At 38.1% G+C, this 18,786-nt stretch overlaps 1 protein-coding gene across 2 annotated transcripts in view; it reads left to right on the plus strand.

The window, feature by feature from the left end:
* The window catches only part of UBQLN1 (ubiquilin 1), a 47,899-nt gene extending 41,245 nt beyond the window's left edge, over nt 1–6,654 (plus strand). Inside the window, exons 8-11 of one of the 2 annotated variants that reach the window (XM_036856875.1) lie at nt 2,903–2,986; nt 4,197–4,312; nt 4,566–4,734; nt 6,098–6,654. In XM_036856875.1, coding sequence (XP_036712770.1) covers nt 2,903–2,986; nt 4,197–4,312; nt 4,566–4,734; nt 6,098–6,250 — 522 coding nt within the window. In that variant the 3' untranslated portion in view covers nt 6,251–6,654. The remainder of the gene's footprint in view (nt 1–2,902; nt 2,987–4,196; nt 4,313–4,565; nt 4,735–6,097) is intronic. The other variant, XM_036856876.1, reaches the window with a different exon arrangement.
* The last annotated feature ends 12,132 nt before the right edge of the window (nt 6,655–18,786 follow it).

Raw genomic sequence — 18,786 nt, forward strand, 5'->3', positions numbered from 1 at the left:
CTGTGTATTGAAGTGGCCTAATCAAATAATTGTGATTTTGGCACATTTGTGTGTGCTGCCTTAACACACTAGAAAAGTAGGCAAACTGCATCTCCAATTTTTTGGACAGTTTGTTTCTTTACAGTAAATTAATACTTCATAATATAATTAAAACAGCTTCATTTCCGCTGTTCACTCCCTTCAGAAAGAAGTGCAGGTTTAGTTTGTATCTACATATGTTGATATAGGAGATGAATACAAAAGTTTTGAATTGCTCTCCCTTTTGAAGCCTATTCTTTAGTGTAAGGTAAATCTTGAAAGTGATTTAGAAGTGTTAATACATTTGATACTTTTATTTATTAGATCACACAGATTCTGAATAATAGTCATGTTCAAAATGGCAGTTATAAAATAGCCTGAAATTGTTTACTGTTGGTGGAGAGAGGTTTGTGGGAACAGTATTCTCATTCTTTCCCTTACAGATCTCCACCCAAAGTTAGTATACTGGTGCTTTATTAAATAATTCATTTTCTAACTTGTTTCTGAACAGACCATAACTAAAAAAAATGAGTGGATCTCAACCCTAGCTTAACATTTAGAATGACTTTGGGAACTTTAAAATTAAAAAAAAGAAAAAAAAATTCTTAGTCCTGTCCTGAGAGATTTTGATATAACTGTATTGAATTTTTTTTTTTCCCCAAGTTCCCTAGGTGATTCTGATATACCCATAGGGTTAAGAACCACTGGGCTTGAAAAACCTTGGAGAGTGTGAACTAAACCTTGATCATCTGTGATTTGTATTTGCTATTTATTAAAAATGGCTTCCCTTCTGTGGAATGTTGGGAATTTGAAATAGTTTCCTTTATAGTTACTTTCCATTTCCAAAATTTTAAAAGCTTTTAAAGTTAATCACTTTCTTCATTATGTCAAATGAAACAGTTTTTATACTTCTAAAATTTGGAACCATGTTGATTCAAGTATATAGCAGATATCTTTGAGTTGCAATCCTCAGCAACAGCTTCTGTCCTCTTAATATTTGTAAAATTGGAAATAAAGATTTTTTTAGATAAATTTTTTGTATACTTTAAATTTTGTATATTGTAGGTACATTTTATGAAATGTTTTATTCATAAGAAAATTATTAGACTGAGTTATTAGTATTAAATGCTTCAACTTACTGCGATAGTACTTTTGTTTAAAATAAATGGAAAATATGTATGCAGAGTGATCCTATTTGTATGGTTTTAAATGTATATTTAGCTAATTAATAATAAGCATTAAATGTGCGTCTTGCTTTAAAATTTTGACTTTAACAAGCACATTTCTGGCCATTAAACTAACAATTTTACATTTATAAAGCGACTTGAGCACTTTTGTGTGCTGCTTTTTTACTCTAAAAAATGTTGACAAAAGAATGCTAGATATGAATCGTCCTTTATCATAGACAATTGTTAGAAATGTTTACAATGTACTTTGGTTACCAGCAGATTAAAGTTTGTAGTTTCTCTATTCTGATTTTGATTTTTAGGTATTCAAAAAAGTCTGATTGTATAAACTGTTGTTATATACAGTCAGGTACATTAGGAGAAATATCCTAATCAAATGAGATACAATTTTCTGAGAAGGACGCTTGTTCAAATAACATGAATCCTGAAAGATAAATGTGATAACTTTATTGATATATGTTCATAATAAAAAATATTATTTGACTGGAGCCGTTAAAGCAGCAGGTTTGTTGGTCTCAAGTAGGTTTTACTTTATTTACTGTGAACTTATTGGTCACTTTGAAATAAATGCTGTATATCCATAAAACATTGTCTGACTTCTTCCTACTTTGGTTATTTTGTTGAAATTAACTTAATCTACTTTGCAACAATTGATAAACTAAAGGAGGGAGGGAAGAATTCTCTCTACTTCTAGTAGTTAACATATAATTACTCTCAAATATGGTTAATTACTTGAGGGCAAGGATCATCCCCCACCCCCCCAGACTTTGGATGTGGACTGGTAAATAGGCTATCAGTAAATCATTGTTAGTTGACTTTTCACTCCATCTGGGGAAACTGATATAAAAATTTGTCTTTTTTGAAGCTATGAGAATCTACTAGTTTCTGGTTATGTTGATCATCGTGTATTGTAATCTTACTTTCAGGTATACAACATCATGTTAATATTGACCCTGACTTTTTAACTCTTAACACCCATTTGAAGGTTAGGAGGCATGCCATTTTTCTCATCTGTGGTGGTAGTGAGGTGAAATCCAGAGGCTAATCTTCGTGTTCTCAAATGGATTTATATCTTTTAAGGTCTTTTTAAAGCATTTTAATACTTTATCCCCAGAGATCTATCAGTGCTAGTCCTAGGCTTATATTCACCTAGCAGCTCCATTTCTCTGGCAAGTTGGTTGCTGTTCTGCGGTGTTATTTTTCTGGACCTAATATTACCTGTTTTTCAGGAGGCAGGTAGATACAGCAGTTCCAGATCTGGATTTTCTCTGTGCTTGCCACTTGTGTGTTGAGGTGTCTGTGCAAGCCATGTATAGTTTCATGTATTGATGCTTATGTTTATTCTGTCAGTGTAGCAGAAAATATATCTTCATGAATGCCAGTTACTCCCATTTTTCTTTCAAGGGCAAATACTCACCTTTACTCAAGGAAAAGTCAAAGAAATGTTTGCTTTTGTTTTTTAGGATATTGCATGTCATTATCATAATCACCATTCCCATTGAGAGAGAAGATGCCTCGTTTTTGTTTTGTTTTGGCAATCCCTTTTGTGGACAGTATCTTCCCTTTTTTATTCATGTTCTACCTTCCTCCTTGTTAAGTGCCAGATTAGGCACTTGGGGGAAGATAGACTATTAAACAAGGTACATTACTTGTTTCAGATATTTCCAGTTAAAATTGTTTGAACACTTGCCCCATAGATGATGCTGAATAATCCCCTATTTGCTGGAAATCCTCAGCTTCAAGAACAAATGAGACAACAGCTCCCAACTTTCCTCCAACAAGTGAGTAAGAAAAGATGCTAGCTATCTTCGGTAATGATTTGCTTGAAAAAGTTTGGTGATAAACATTTTCCTTGCTTTTCTCTGGCTGATAGCAAAACGTAGAATACAGTCTGCTGTCAATTTGCAGAGAATTCAGCTTGATCTTAATTGAGCCCCATTTCACTGCTGACCTTTTGCTTATATTTTTTAAATATAAATTCTGAGGAAAGGACCATTTGGTTTTTGCTTTTGAGGATTTAGGATTTTGAATGCTTCGTTAATACCATAAACCATTTCCTTTCACTTTACTAACTTTGAAGTGCTTCATTGTCATGTTACACTTTATGGTTTAACTAATCTCGAGTAACAGGAAAGAGCTACCCTATCCTATTTTACATGTTTGATTTCTTTGTAATGTTTCAGGTACTCCAAATTAATAGAACGCCTGTTCTCCAAGGGGTAGATCTCATTCCTCAAACTCGAATTAGCAAGATTAAAATTGTCGGTGTTGTCATATAAAGAAGGTTTTATTATTAGAAAAGTACTTGAGATGGCCATGGTAATTTTATTATTTAAAAAGAAGAGAAGTCAGTCTTGGCATTTTGAAACTGGTAGTTCTAGGGAGGGCTTTTAAATATTATGCAGATGATCCTCAGGCCTGTAAACCATAATCCAAGGTTAGTGTCCTTGATCTATTGTAATGATGGAAGCCTATCTTTTTTGGTTAGTCAGGTGGTGTATATTTGGAAGTAGGGAAGCTGAACCGGACACATGTATTAACTTCACCTTTGGAACTATTGTTTTAGAGTGTATCTGACTGGTAAAATTGTTACATCAGCAACAGATAACACTTGGTCAGGAGGAATATGTGGCTTTCACTGTTATCACCATGTTATATAAACTGTGCATTTGGAGGTTGTCTCTCAGAAATAATACTTGTATCTGTTGGAAAATGGGGAACAGCTGCGGCTTCCAGAGGAGCTCCTGATTGTCTTTCATTATGAAAAATGGCTTTCATGATGGACTTGGGAGGAGGTCAAGTAACGATTTGCACACTAGATTGCTGTCAAAGAGGAGGTGCTTGTGTTTATTTTGGGAAAGAAATTATGGATTCACAGTGTCTAGGAGTAAGGTGTTAGATTTTCTCAAGAAGAGTAGCAAAGAAAACATTTAAACTTTACCTTCACCGACTTTAATTCCCTCATAACCACTGGTTTTCTTTCTTCCTTAGATGCAGAATCCTGATACGTTGTCAGCAATGTCAAACCCTAGAGCAATGCAGGCCTTGTTACAGATTCAGCAGGGTTTACAGACCTTAGCGACTGAAGCCCCCGGCCTCATCCCAGGGTAGGTTTGTTTGGGGAAGATTATGAAAGTGCACAATGGTTTTTTTCTCTGAGAATTTGACTTAATGCCATCCTGCCTTTTTTTGGTTGAGATTGTTTTATTTAAGACAGTTTTCAAAGTTAAAAATGGTTATTTTAAGAAGATAACTTGGCTAATACTGTGTTGAAATGTAACTGATTTACCATCAGCTGGCCTGGTCTGGCCTCTTGTTTTGCAGGAGTTTAGGTTTACTAACAATTTACGCTTTCTCTAGGTTTACTCCTGGCCTGGGGGCATTAGGAAGCACTGGAGGCTCTTCAGGAACCAGTGGCTCTAATTCTGCATCTGGTGAAAACCCAAGTCCCACAGCAGGAACCACCGAATCTGGACACCAGCAGTTTATCCAACAAATGCTACAGGCTCTTGCTGGAGTGAATCCTCAGGTAATGATTCTTTTCTGCTCTTCTTAATGTTAGAAATTTAGAAATTTCAAGAAAAGAAAAGAAAAGGTGGCCATCTTTTTGGTTTAGCCTGTAATGAAAAGTGCATTCTTAATTATATTGATTCTAAAAAACAGGCATTACAAAAATGGTTAACTTTGGTACTATATTGGACACTAAAGAAACGTTATAGTTGAAGGGAAGAAATGCTTTGCCTTAATTTTTGGAAGTTGCCTTTAAAAATGCATTCTTTTTTGCAGTCCCTGTTTGAAAATTATTTGAAGTAGGTTATATTTTATAAAAGTTTGTCAGGGAGGAATAGAAACTTGATTATTCTCAATATCTCCTGAATTCTATCTAGTCTTTGTACTCTGACGTAAAAGAAGTCCTAACTACCTCACCCCACCCACTACTGCCTCCTGTGGTAACTTTTGTTACATATATAATACACCTCACAGATATGGCTGAAAAATGTGAATGCCTAATATTCTTGCATCTGGAATCATTTATTTACTAAGAATATGCCATTATGATTCCCAGTTCAAACCTATTACAGTAGATTGTCCTTAAACTTCTACGTGGTGAAAATACAGCATAGTTTTCTTATTTTAAGCGTTATTAAATACAATAAAAACAGGTCAGAGTTTTATCTTATAAAGAATTTGTATTCCCGATACCTAGCATAACTTCTGGCTCAGTAAATATTCTTGGAATTAATAAGAAAAAACAATTTCAGGTATTAGGCCAAATTGTTATCTAAGTTGAACAATCTACAGGCCTCGCCATTATCAGGTTGCCCAGAATTGAGTGATCATTTATGTATTTTTGTCTTATATCATTTCTGAAAAGGAGGTGCAGCTGAACAGTCAGAAGTGTAGTCTGTGCATGTGAAACTGGAACTCTTTTCTGAAGACCTGATTGGCTGATACAGAAATTAATTCTACATTCTAAGCCTCATTAGAACTTTAGAATTTTATACATGAGGACACTGGCTTTTTTAACTACCTAATTGGTCAGTAGCTACAAAATAAATAATCTAATTCTAAACTATTTGCATACATACTTTTTAAAGTTTGCCTATACATTCATGAGCTTCTTAAATAATGGTTGAAGTCTATTAAGCTCTTTTTTTTTTTAAAGCAGAGTTATGTGATCTTTGACATTGTTTAGATATAAATTAGATTGTTTAAAATAAAGTGCTAATTGAACTTTTAAATATGTTTAATATGTTTCTAGAGAGGCCAGTACTTTTATAGTTCAGTAGTCTAGCATATGTTATTTTAAAAAGCAATTAAAATTTTTAAGATTATTTAGGTGTGACATGGACTGATTTTCCTTAGAGTTTTTGTTTGTTTTTCTTTAACAGCTACAGAATCCAGAAGTCAGATTTCAGCAGCAACTAGAACAGCTCAGTGCAATGGGATTTTTGAACCGTGAAGCAAACTTGCAAGCGCTAATAGCCACAGGAGGTGATATCAATGCGGCTATTGAAAGGTTACTGGGCTCTCAACCATCATAGCAGCATTTCTGTATCTTGAAAAAATGTAATTTATTTTTGATAACGGCTCTTAAATCTTTAAAATACCCGCTTTATTTCATTTTGACTCTTGGAATTCTGTGCTGTTATAAACAAACCCAATATGATGCATTTTAAGGTGGAGTGCAGTAAGATGTGTGGGTTTCTCTGTGTTTTTGTTTGTTTGTTTTTTGTTTTTTCCTGGAACAGTGGGAATCAATGCTTTTTCATTTAAGGCTACTGCATGCATCAACCACTTCTGCATTTATTGTAATTTTTAAAAAACATATCACCTTTTATAGTTGGGTGAACATATTTTTGTCCTGCATCTGTCCAGTTTATTTGCTTTTTAAACATTAGCCTATGGTAGTAATTTATGTAGAATAAAAGCATTAAAAAGAAGCAAATCATTTGCGCTTTGTAATTTGTGGTACAATATTGCTTATTGTGACTTTGGCATGTATTTTTGCAAACAAAAATGCTGTAAGATTTATACTACTGACAGTTTTTGCTTTATTTGTATACAGACTGTGTATGCACATTTGGGACTGCATTTCTAGAAACATATTGCAATAGATCATCTGAGCAAAAACATCTGTAACCAAAAAAGTGAAGATAAGGAAATACTTTAAAGCTGAGTATTTCCTAATTGTGTAGAATCTTACAGCATCTTTGATACACATCTCAGCAAAAGTACCGGTTAGTCAGGTTTGTTGAAAATATAGTAGAAAAGCTGATTCTGGTTATCTCTTTAAGGACATTTAGTTGTACAGACAAGATGATGTAACATTGTCTCAACATTCACAGATTGACTGTAAATTACCTTAATCTTTGTGCATACTGAAGGAGCACTGTAGTATAACCCAAAAGTGCATTTGCCTAGGACTTTTCAGCTTCTCCCATAGGTAGTTTAACAGGCATTACAATTTGTAATTGAAATGTTGCTTTCACTGAAAGTGTCTTGATGTTTCAGTTATTTTTAATTGCCATATAAAAATAGAACTGTCTTCTGGGTTTATCATTTTTCTTATGCACAGGCAATACATGAATTTAAAATGAGTTGTGAGCCACTTGTTTCTGAAGTGTTTTGGTAGTTCTATTAAGAAATAGTTAAATATTGTGCTTTTCAGAGCCTGAGAGAGGGGAATTTTGGGGGTGGGGTGGGGATCTATCCTGGATTGGGCCAGCCTAAATAATACTGGCAACCAAGATTCTGTTAGGATTTCTGTGCATATAGTGTAGTAAAGAAGTATCTTTCAGGGGTGAAAACAAAGAGCCGTTTTAACAATGTTGAGTACATTTGGCTGTTCCACAGCTTTTTTCTTCCCTCCCCAAAGAAATTCTGTTTGCCTAACTCTCAAACTATTGGGGTGGTACATTCCTTTAGGACCAATTAAAACATAACTTTGGGGTCAGTAATATATTTGGCTGACTCTGGTTCAGTATTCTCTTAGGTCATTATATTCTCTCATGTACAGTTAAAGGATGTTAAAAGTAACCTAAAGTGAATTCAGACCAGTAAAATCAAGGGAAATACAAGTTGAATTCCATTACTTCTGTAAGTTGCTTGCTATTAAAAAAGGTAAAGAGGCAGGTTGCCCACCATTTCGTGCACTGTTCTGACACTTTCCCCTGGAAAAAAACATGTACAAAGGTCAAGATGGAGGCATGACTAAGAGGAAGTTGTTAAGGATGATATTCATGTGTCTGCTCTCTCTGCCTTATGCCTCAGTATGGTTTAAAAACTTTTGTACTGGCAAATGGTGGTATACAGTGTGGGATAGTGTCATAACCAATTTGACAGTTTATTAATCACAAAATAACAATAAATCTCTAGCTTTTACACTTGTTTGTCTTGCCTTTTTTGTAGAAAGAAAAAGGTGTCTTCAATTTACTTTCTCTAACCATGTCTTTTAAAGACTATTGGAGTTGGTTTACCTGATTTTATTACACTTGAGATTATTTTTCATTAACTTTTTGTTTCCTCAATTAAAATATGTGCATATATACTATATTATGTGTTAAAAAGAGAGCCAGCTGGGAAGTCAGGTGGCCTGGGCTTTGCTAGGTCTTTTTGGTACTTGACTAGTTATTTGATTTTTGAGTCAGGGCATCATGATTTCTTCAGTGAAAGTGGTGGTAAGGCCTGTGCGGCACACCCAACTGGGTGATCTCTTAAGTACCTCTTAGTTGTTGCCCTGGTGTGATTTTTTTTGTTGTTTGTTTGTTTCTAATATGTTCATCTTAGTTCAGGAGTTCAAAATACTCAAAATTCTCAAAAGCATTAAAAAAACCTCTTGAAATAATATAGACTTAAATTGTTCTCATATTGGGTTATTACAAAATGAATAAAGAATAGAGTGGTGAAAATAACATTTCAGGATTTTATTCCCCAAGCGGAATATTTGTGATCCTAAACAAAGTGCAGCAAATCAGATAAATGACAGCTGGCCTCTGTGTATTCAGAATTGGAGTTTCAGACTTGGCTTAAATATAGTAATGAAAGGAGTTTTTTGTTTGGGGAGACATTATTACTATGTTAATTTAATAGGCAAGTTACAACAAATTAGGACAGATAAGAATGTCACTAACATTAGTGATAAAAGTGAATCTAGGGCACATGTCTTTGTCCTTGTGCAAAACAAAAAAGGTTATGTTGTTAAGGCAGGGAAATACTGCATACTCTATTAACATTAAACATGTTAAGTCAACAAGAAGTCCTGCATTAAAGAAACCTGTTTAATACAGCTTTGTCCTATCCTCTGCTGTCCTTTTTACTTAACTATTCTTTAAGGTAACGCTATATCCAGTGAACACACTTGGGGAAAACTATACTTAGTAAATGCACATGGTATTCTCTTCTCTGGAATTTCATCTGTCTTCTTTGGCTTATATAAAGTCTACTGTGCCCTCTGGGATCAGTTTTGTAGTCTTCCTAGACTTTGCTAACCAGTTGATATACTCTGAACTGTCAACTGCTGCATTCTGTCCCTCTCATTCATTTACAGTTTGGGGGATTTTTGTTTGGTTTTCTGCTCTGAAATTTTCTTGGCAGTTAGTTACTTAGGTAACAGTAAGTGTTTCTCTTCAACTTCTTTGTATCTTTCCTCTCATCAACCATAGGCAACCATTGACTCAGAAAGTGAACATTTATTGAACATCTGTTGAGTAACAGGTTCTTTTCTAGTTGCTCAAAGTGTATAGCAGTAAATAAAGTCTGTCCATATGGGGTTTAGATAGTAGAATGTAGGGAGACAGTAAACAAAACACATACATGGCCCTGTTAGGTAGTGGCAAGTGCTTTGGTGAAAAATTAAGTGGAGTATTAGTTCAGGACGCAGGGATTTTATTTTGTATAGGGTAGTCAGAGAAGGCCTCATTGAGAAGGTGACATTTAAGTAGAGACTTGAGGAATATGTGGGAGGGTGAACAGCTTTTCAGGAAGAGGGGCAACTAATGAGAATACCCTGTAATGTGAATGTTCTGAGTGTGTTTGTAGAATACAGGGAGTTTGGTGTGACTGGCAAGGTGAGCTAGGGAGAAAGTGGTGAAGGGACTGTGGCGAGACGGGGACAGGTAAGTGGTGCAGGTGTTTGATGTGGAGGGCTTAATACTCCAATTTTTGTGTCCCATCCCCAGAGTTTCTGATTTACTAGCCCTAGGGTTGGAGGAGAATTTGCATTTCTAACAAGTTCCCAGGTGAAAACCATTGGACTAGGGGAACCAGGGTGGAAGCTGAGAGACTGACTGGTAAGAGGTAATATCTCAGAGATAATACCAGCTTGGGCTGGATTGGTAGCAATGGAGATAGTAAGAAGTAGTAGTCAGATTTGGGGTATGTTTTGAAGGCAGAGCCAGTAGGTTTTACTGATGGATAAAAGTGTGAGGTTAAGAACAAAAGAGATGTCAAGCAAGGTGAGCAAGGTACATATGGGGAGGAGTGTAAGTCTAGTTTTGATGTGTTGAGATGTACTTGGTTAGATATATAATTGGAGATAATGAGAAGGCAGTTGGAGGAGAGGTTCAGGCTACAGACAGGTTATACAGCTGCCAGTGTGTATATAGATAATATTTAAAGCCAAGGAACTAGGTCAGTGGTTCTCAACCAGAAGGGACTTTGCCCCCCAGGGGGGCTTTTGGCAATGTCTGGAGACACCTTTTTGACATCATGATTGAGTGAGGCTGCTCTTGGCTCTAGTGAGTAGAGGTCAGGGATGCCACTGAACATTCTCTGATGCACAGAGCAGCCTCCCACAACAAAGATATATATCTGGTCCAAAAATGTTAATAGTGCCAAGGCTGAGAAATCCTGACTAGATGAATTTTAGAGATTGTTTATAAACATACTTTGGGAAGATTTGAGTCCTGGTTTACTCTTAACTTCCAGTTCAGAGAGGATAGGAAACCAGAAAAGGACATGAACAGGCAGGTAGGCTGAAAGCAAGTGGAGAAACTTTTTCACGAGGAGAAGGATGGTAAATGAAGTGTGTTAAATGCTGTTGCTTCAAGTACTCATCATGGATTGAATATTAACCTATGGATTTAGTAAAGGGAAGGACCTTTATGACTATGGCAGGGGTTTTAAGGGTGATTAGCGTAAAATTCTGGTTAGAGTGAACCTAGAAAATATCAGGACACACAGAATTTTGAAGTAAAGAGAATCAGAGAAATGGGGGCAGTAGCTGTGGTGAGGCGAGTGGTGGCGGTATAGAGGAAGTTGGCCCTTTGTGTTCTTTTAAGATGGGAAGTACTGCTCTGTGTGTGTGTGTGTGTGTGTAGTGGGGGCTTGTTTTTGGAGGAGAGTATGGAATAATTGTTTTCTACCAAAAACTACAAACAGGAGTTACCACCACCGTTGATCCCCAGAATAGGTTTGATAGATAGATCCAGATAAGCAGGCAGACACATTTGTTATATGGGCTAAAGTGTGTGGGAGAGGGTTTCTTTGTCTTTCAAGCCATCGTTTTCCTCAGCTAGGTAGCCAGCTGCTTTTCCTTGTCAGTAGGAGTGGTACCTTCCAGGCCCATCTGAACTTTTTGTGGTCAAGGAAATGGAGGAAAAGCAGCCCCCTCCCAACATCTTTGCTTTGGTGAGACTGAATAGAAATAAGGTTGAGGTTTTTTCCAGAGCTGAGATGGTGATGAAGTACATTCTCAGTTTGTAATTCCAGTTTATACATGTTACCATTTGTGCCTCAGACTCCTTAATTATAATGTAACCTGTCCCAGATCCACAACCCAGTCTCTTGCTTACCACTCTATGCTTAGAACAGAACTAGGCACATATAGGAGCTCCCAGTATAATTTCCCTCAAAAGACCGAAGCTGAATGTGGGGTCTGATTCTTTAGTGGGATGTATAGTAGTTGCTGTATATTCAAGCTAGATTTTTTTAAAGCTATTCATAGACCCATTCTCCGCTCCTTATACTTTCTAGAGAGGGAAGGAAATTTCCACTGTGTTGTGGTTATCTAATGCTTCATAAAAAACTACCCCACAGCTTAGGGGCTTAGAACAAAAATCAGTCACTAATTCTATTCATGAATGAGCAGTTTGGCAAGGATTGGTGAATACTGCTGAAGCAACTTGACTGGGTCTGGAGAATTTACTTTCAAGAAGGCTTATTCACATAGCTGTTTAATTACTACTACTTTCATCTGGGAGTACAGTTGGGGGTCTCAGTTCCTCTCCACCTGGGCCTTACAAGGGCTACTTGTGCTTCCTCACAACATGGTGGATAGGTTTCAAGAGCAAGTATTTCAAGAAAAATGAAAGTTGTCAGTTTTTTAAGGTCTGGCCCCCAAACTGGCCCAGTGTCATTTCTCCTGTATTCTACTGGCCAAGCAGTCTTAACTTGCCCAGATTTAAGGTTCATAGGCCCAACTTCTTGATGGGTAGAATGTCACAGAATTTGTGATCATCTTAATCTACCATACACTGTGATCCCAGAAGGGGAAAACTGTTGGAGGAACACATTTTTGTTCTTCAGTATTCACTCTTTTCCAAGGGAGAAGTAGTGACTTAACTGCTTATTGAATACTGTAGAAGGAACGAGGTACACTTGACCGAGCCCCTGTTCTTCGGGAAAGTCTGTCCAAAGGAAGCATGCATTCTAGTCGGCTATCTTAGCACATATGGTAATAAAGTTAGTGAGAAAGCGCTTCCTGTGGGGGAAGACCTGTGGTTTTCATTTTTGCCAAAAAATACAACAAAATTTACTATTGTAACCATTTAAAAATGTATAGTTCAGTGGTATTTAAATATATTCACAGTGTTGTGCAACTATCACAATCATCCAGAACTTCTTCATCACCCCAAGAGGAAACCCTATAGCCATTAAGCAGTCACTCACCATTCCCCCCTTACCCCAGCCCCGGGCAACCACCAGCCTGCTTTCTGTCATCTGTGCATTTACCTATTTTGGATGTTTCATGTAAATGTAATTATATAATACAGGCATACTTGGAGATAGTGTGGGTTCAGTTCCAGACCACTTTAATAAAGCTAATATCACAATAAAGCAAGTCACACAGTGTTTGGTTTTCCAGTGCATATAAAAGTCATGCTTACACTATACTGTAGTCTGTTAATTAGTGTGCACTAGTATTATGTCTAAAAAACAATGTATATACCTTAAGATATTGCTAAAAAATGCTAACCATCATCTGCACCTTCAGTGAGTCGTAATCTTTTTTTATGGTGGAGGGTCTTGTCTCGATGTTTGTGGCTGCTGACTGATTAGGGTGGTGGCTGCTGAAGGTTGTGGGGTGGCTGTGGAAGTTTCTTAAAATAAGACAACAATAAAGTTTGCCCCATTGATTGACTCTTCCTTTCACAAGTGCTTTTTTGGTAGCATGCAGTGCTGTTTGATAGCATTTTTACCCACAGTTGAACTTCTTTCAAAATTGGAATCAGTCCTCTCAAACCCTGCCACTGCTTTATATTAGTTAATATAATATGTGATATTCTAAACCCTTTATTGTCATTTCAACAATCTTCACAGATTCTTCACCAGGACTACATAGATTTCATCTCAAGAAATCACTTTCTTTGCTCATCCATAAAAAGCAACTACTTATTCGTTAAAGTTTTATCAGGAGTTTGTAGCCATTCATTCAGTCACATCTTCAGGCTCCACTTCTAATTCTAGTACTCTTGCTATTTCCACCACATCTGCAGTTATAAGAGTAACATCAAAGACCACTGATCACAGATCACCGTACAAATATAGTAATACTGAACAAATTTGAAATATTTCAAGAATTAACCAAAATGTGACACAGAGATATGAAGTGGACAAATGCTTTTTGAAAAATGGCCCTGGAAGACTTGCTCAACACAGGGTTGCCACAAATCTTCATTTTGTAAAAAAATGTATTTTCGAAGTGCAGTAAAGCACGATAAAACGAGGTGGCCTCTATGTGGCCTTTTGTGTCAGGCTTCTTACCATGTTTTCAGGGTTCATTTCATGTTGTAGCATGTATCAACACTTCGTTCCCTTTTGTGGCTGAATAATATTCTATTGTATGGACATACCACGTTTTATTCACTCACGTGTTGATGGACACAACATCATTTAGATACTATGAATAATGCTATAACATTAGTATTTGTTTGAGTCTGTTTTTAATTCATTTGGGTATATTCCTAGAGTGGAATTGTTGGGTCATATGGTAATTATAAATATTTTTAACTTTTTGATGAACTGCCTGTTTTCCACAACAGCTGAACCATTTTACATTCCCATCAGCAAGGTATGGGTTCCAATTTTCTGTCTCCTTGGCAGCACTTCTCATTTTCTGCTTTTCTTGGTTTTAAATTTCAGCCATCCTACTAAGTGTTGGATGGTTATCCCATTGTGGTTTTGTTTTTTTTTTAATTAATTAATTTATTTTATTTATTTATTTTTGGCTGCGTTGGGTCTTCCTTGCTGCGTGCGTGCTTTCTCCAGTTGCGGTGAGCGGGGGCTACTCTTTGTTGCAGTGCGTGGGCTTCTCATTGCGGTGGCTTCTCTTATCGCGGAGCACGGGCTCTAGGCGCGCGGGCTTCAGTAGTTGGGGCACGAGGACTCAGTAATTGTGGCTCGCGGGCTCTAGAGCACAGGCTCAGTAGTTGTGGTGCACAGGCTTCATTGCTCTGTGGCATGTGGGAACTTCCCGGACCAGGGCTTGAACCCTTGTCCCCCGCATTGGCAGGCGGATTCTTAACCACTGCGCCACCAGGGAAGCCCCCCATTGTGGTTTTGATTTGCATTTCCTTAATGACTTGATGATGAGCATCTTTTCTTGTGCCTTATTGGCTGTTTGTATGTCTTCTTTGGAGAAAGGTCTTTTCAAGTCCTTTGCCTTTTGAAAATATTGTTGAGTTGTAGGACTTCTTTATATATGCTAGATATTAAACCCTTTCAGTTGCAGGTTGTTTTTTCACTTTCTGTGCACAAAAATGTTCTTTGCACAAAAGTTTTACATTTTGATGAAGTCAAATTTGTCTGTTTTTTTCTTCTGTTGCTTGTGGTTTTGGTGCCATATTTAAGAATTCATTGCCAAATCCAAGGTCGTAAAGATTTTTCCCCTGTTTTCTTCCAAGAATTTTATGGATTTAGCTCTTATGTACAGATCATTGATCCATTTGAATTGGTCCTGTGGTTCTGGATTTGCAAAGAGAATATAGGAGTGTTTTTTTTACTCATTTTCATCCCGATCTTTCAAGAAAAAAAAAAGGATGAATAATGCCTCAAAGAGAACATGATGGCTAGATGTTAAAATGTAGCCAGCTGTAGACCATACTCTTGGCCAGTCTTGGTTTTCCCAAAACAGTCTCAGAGGTTCTTCATTTCCTCTTCTCATCCCTATTTCCACTATCACCCAATATGACCTCCATCTTGTAGTCTCTTGATCGAAGTGTGATATGTGTCATATTCAGGCACTAAACTTAAGTCTTATGTACAAACTGTGAACACTGATCCCAGTCTTAATGTGGCACTGTTGTAGGTCCCAGCATCAGATGTAAAGCAGGCAGTGGGTGCAAACCAGCCTGGCGATGGCATGTGGGTGAAATCTATACAGAAAGTATGTGTTCATTAAGGATTTCTTTTCAAGTGAGAAAGACACGAAACATTGATTAGATAGTGAGGCATGTGGATGGAGATAGTTTAGTGGACATCCTCAAGAAATTGAGGAGATAGTTGAGGGATGCAGAAGATGTTAATCTGCAAAGAGGAGGTGGTAGTTCTCAACCTTGGCTTCACATCAGAGTCAACTAAAAAGATTAAGAAATAAGCCCACCCCAGACTAAGTGGAATTGTTATATCTGTAAGGCTCAGGCATTTTTAAAAGCTTCTGAAGTGATTGTAAGGCCAGGCTTGGAACCACTGATTTAAAGGAAATAAGAATTTATTAGGTGGGGGTGGTGGTGTGATGAATTGGGCGATTGGGATTGACATGTATACATGATGTGTATAAACTGATGACTAGTAAGAACCTGCTGTATAAAAAAATAAAATTCAAAAATTCAAAAAAAATTAAAAAAACTACCATATGCTCCAGCAAAAAAAAAAAAAAAAAAGGAATTTATTAGTAATTTAAAGCAATGCTCCTCACCTTCATTGTGCATAGAGATCACCTGGGATCTTATTACATTGCATATTCTGATTGAAAAACTAACTCTGAATGTTTCTAAGACATAAAAGTTAGCTAAAACTGTAAAACTCTTAGAAGCTAGAAGAAAACGTAGTGTGATGACCTTGGTCTAGGCAGTGGTTTCTTAGATACGACACCAAAAGTACAAGCAGCCAATGATAAATAAGTTGGACTTCATCAAACTTAAAAATTTTTGTGCTTAAAAGTTGATCAAGTCAGCTCTCTACCCACATTAACAGCCATCCCTTGGATTTGAGCCCACCTGTTGCTCTGGGTCTGAAATGGTCAGCTTTCTTACGTCCTCACTTCTGATCACAACCTTTCAGTTCTCACAGTCGCCTCCTCTGACTATCTCTTGTCTTCCAGTCCCCTCCCTGTTAAGCATCTCTTCCTAAAAGGACTGGATGCTGTTATCTATCACGTCCCCATACTTTTCTCACACCCTTCATCTCCTCTGACCCACACAACCAAACCTCAGCCTCCACTCAGACCTTCTCTGTTCCCACGCCGGTCTGCTGATGATGCTGAAGGAAGTTTCCCAGCCTCGCTCTGTGGGGCCCCATCCTGCCTGTGGTCCCCAACCTCGCTGGGCTCCCACAGGGCGTTGGTGATCATCCTTCTCAACATGTCCCACTCCTTCCCACACAAACACTCCTTCAAACATTGCCCATTCCCTTCAGATTCCTTTCTCACCAGCCTCTTCTCCATTCTCAGTAGATCTTCACTGGAAAAATCGAAGGCAGGCAGTAAAATAAGCCTTCCCCAACTTCCCACACGCCACAGACAATCTACGTTCAGCCTTCCGTCATCCTCCATTGACAGTGGAAAAGATCTTTCCATCCATCCCTCCTCTACCTCCTCTTTCCCCTCTTGAAACAAATCCACGCACCAACTTTCTCGTGCCTTCAGGCTCTCTCCTCCCAGGCTCCCTTGGAGATCACACACTTCTTACAACCTTCTGTGCTTAACTCCTTCCTTTCACTGTAAGGTTCCCAGACAGAGCATCTCTATCCCCCACTTCACCTTCCTGACGTGTCAGTCAATTCCTGACCACTGCTCCTGTCCCTCAACTGAAACGGCTCTTTCCAAGGTTGCCTGGCTTCACTACAGCGGTGGCAATATTCTCACCTTAATGTCTTAGTATCATTATTTTATTTATAACATTGTTTACAAACTTGGCATGGGATGAGGCAGACTAAGAGCCAGTAGAGAGAAAGGGATAAAGAGTATAGGGAAAAAAAAAAAAGATATTTGGGCATGCCTAGGCACACAGTAGGGGATTAATACATGGCAGCTATGTAAGTGTGAAGGGCATCTAGAAGCTTTTTATAAGGTGAAACTCAAACACTTCTCATTGGACTTGCCTAAAATGCACATTTGATCACATCGCTTCCCTAAGGACGATCTTTCACTCACTTCCCATTGTCTACAGGATGAAATCCAGACTTCTTTTTTTTTTTTTTTCTTTTTTTTAAAATTTATTTATTTATGGCTGTGTTGGGTTTTCGTTTCTGTGCGAGGGCTCTCTCTAGTTGCGGCAAGCGGGGGCCACTCTTCATCGCGGTGCGCGGGCCTCTCACTATCGCGGCCTTTCTTGTTGCGTAGCACAGGCTCCAGATGCGCAGGCTCAGTAGTTGTGGCTCACGGGCCTAGTTGCTCCGCGGCATGTGGGATCTTCCCAGACCAGGGCTCGAACCCGTGTCCCCTGCATTGGCAGGCAGATTCTCAACCACTGCGCCACCAGGGAAGCCGAAATCCAGACTTCTTGACCTGATGTCCAAGCACTTCGTTAACCCGGCCCCAGCTCCCTCACTTCCCAGAAGCCCCCGGCATACACGCTGTGTCGCAGGCTCATTAAACCACTTACAGGCCACTTCTTGGACACATCACGACTCTTTGTTTCCACTTGACTCTTTTGTGTCTGGCAAACTCTGACTCGTTCTTTAAGAATCAGCTTCAGGGTCAGCGTCTCTGGGCAACCTTCCCTGGTCGCCTCTCATCTCCTTGTGAGGTGTCCCCCGCTCGGGTCCCGCTGCATGTTCTGTCCCTTGAGTCAGCACCTACGTCCTATATAGCAGCCCTGTGCCACGTCCCCCAAGAGACTTGAGGGCAAGGGATGAGCACTGTCCCCACTTGGAGCTCCACTGCCTGCCACATGGTTCACGGTTGCTGTGCAGTGCAGGCAGACCTCGTTTTATTGTGCTTCACTTTATTGCTTTTTTTTTTTTTTTTTTAACAAACTGAAGGTTTGTGGCAACCCTGCGTCAAGTCCATCAAGGTCGTTTTTCCAACAGCATTTGCTCCCTTCATGTCTCTGTGTCACATTTTGCTAATCCTCACAATATCTCAAACTTTTTCATTATTATTATATGTGTTCTGGTGATCAGTGATCTGTGATGTTACTACTGCAAAAAGATTACAGCTCGCTGAGGGCTCAGGTGATGGTTAGCATTTTTAGCAATAAAGTTTTTTTTTTAATTAAGGTTAGAAAAAGTTGATCAAGTGAAAAAGACAACCCACGGAATGGGTGAAAATATTTGCAGATCGTATATTTGATAAGAATCTAGTATCCAGGTTATAGAAAGAACTCTTAAAACTCAATAAAAAAGACAATCCAATTAAAAAATGGACAAAGGATTAGAACAGACATTTCTGCAAAGAAGATAAGCAAATGGCCAATAAGCACATGAAAAGATTAGTGACATGCAGATCAAAACTTTAATGAGATGCCACTTCATATCCCATTAGGATGGCTATAATCACGTAGACAGAGAATAACATATGTTGACTAGGATTGCTGGTGAGAATGTAAAATGGTGCAGCTACTACTTGGAAAAGAGTTCCGTTTCTTAAAAGGTTAAACCATGGAGTTAGTTAGCATTTGACCCAAATATCTATGAACTG

This window comes from Balaenoptera musculus, chromosome 6, assembly GCF_009873245.2.
Source record: "Balaenoptera musculus isolate JJ_BM4_2016_0621 chromosome 6, mBalMus1.pri.v3, whole genome shotgun sequence".
Lineage (NCBI taxonomy): Eukaryota > Metazoa > Chordata > Mammalia > Artiodactyla > Balaenopteridae > Balaenoptera > Balaenoptera musculus.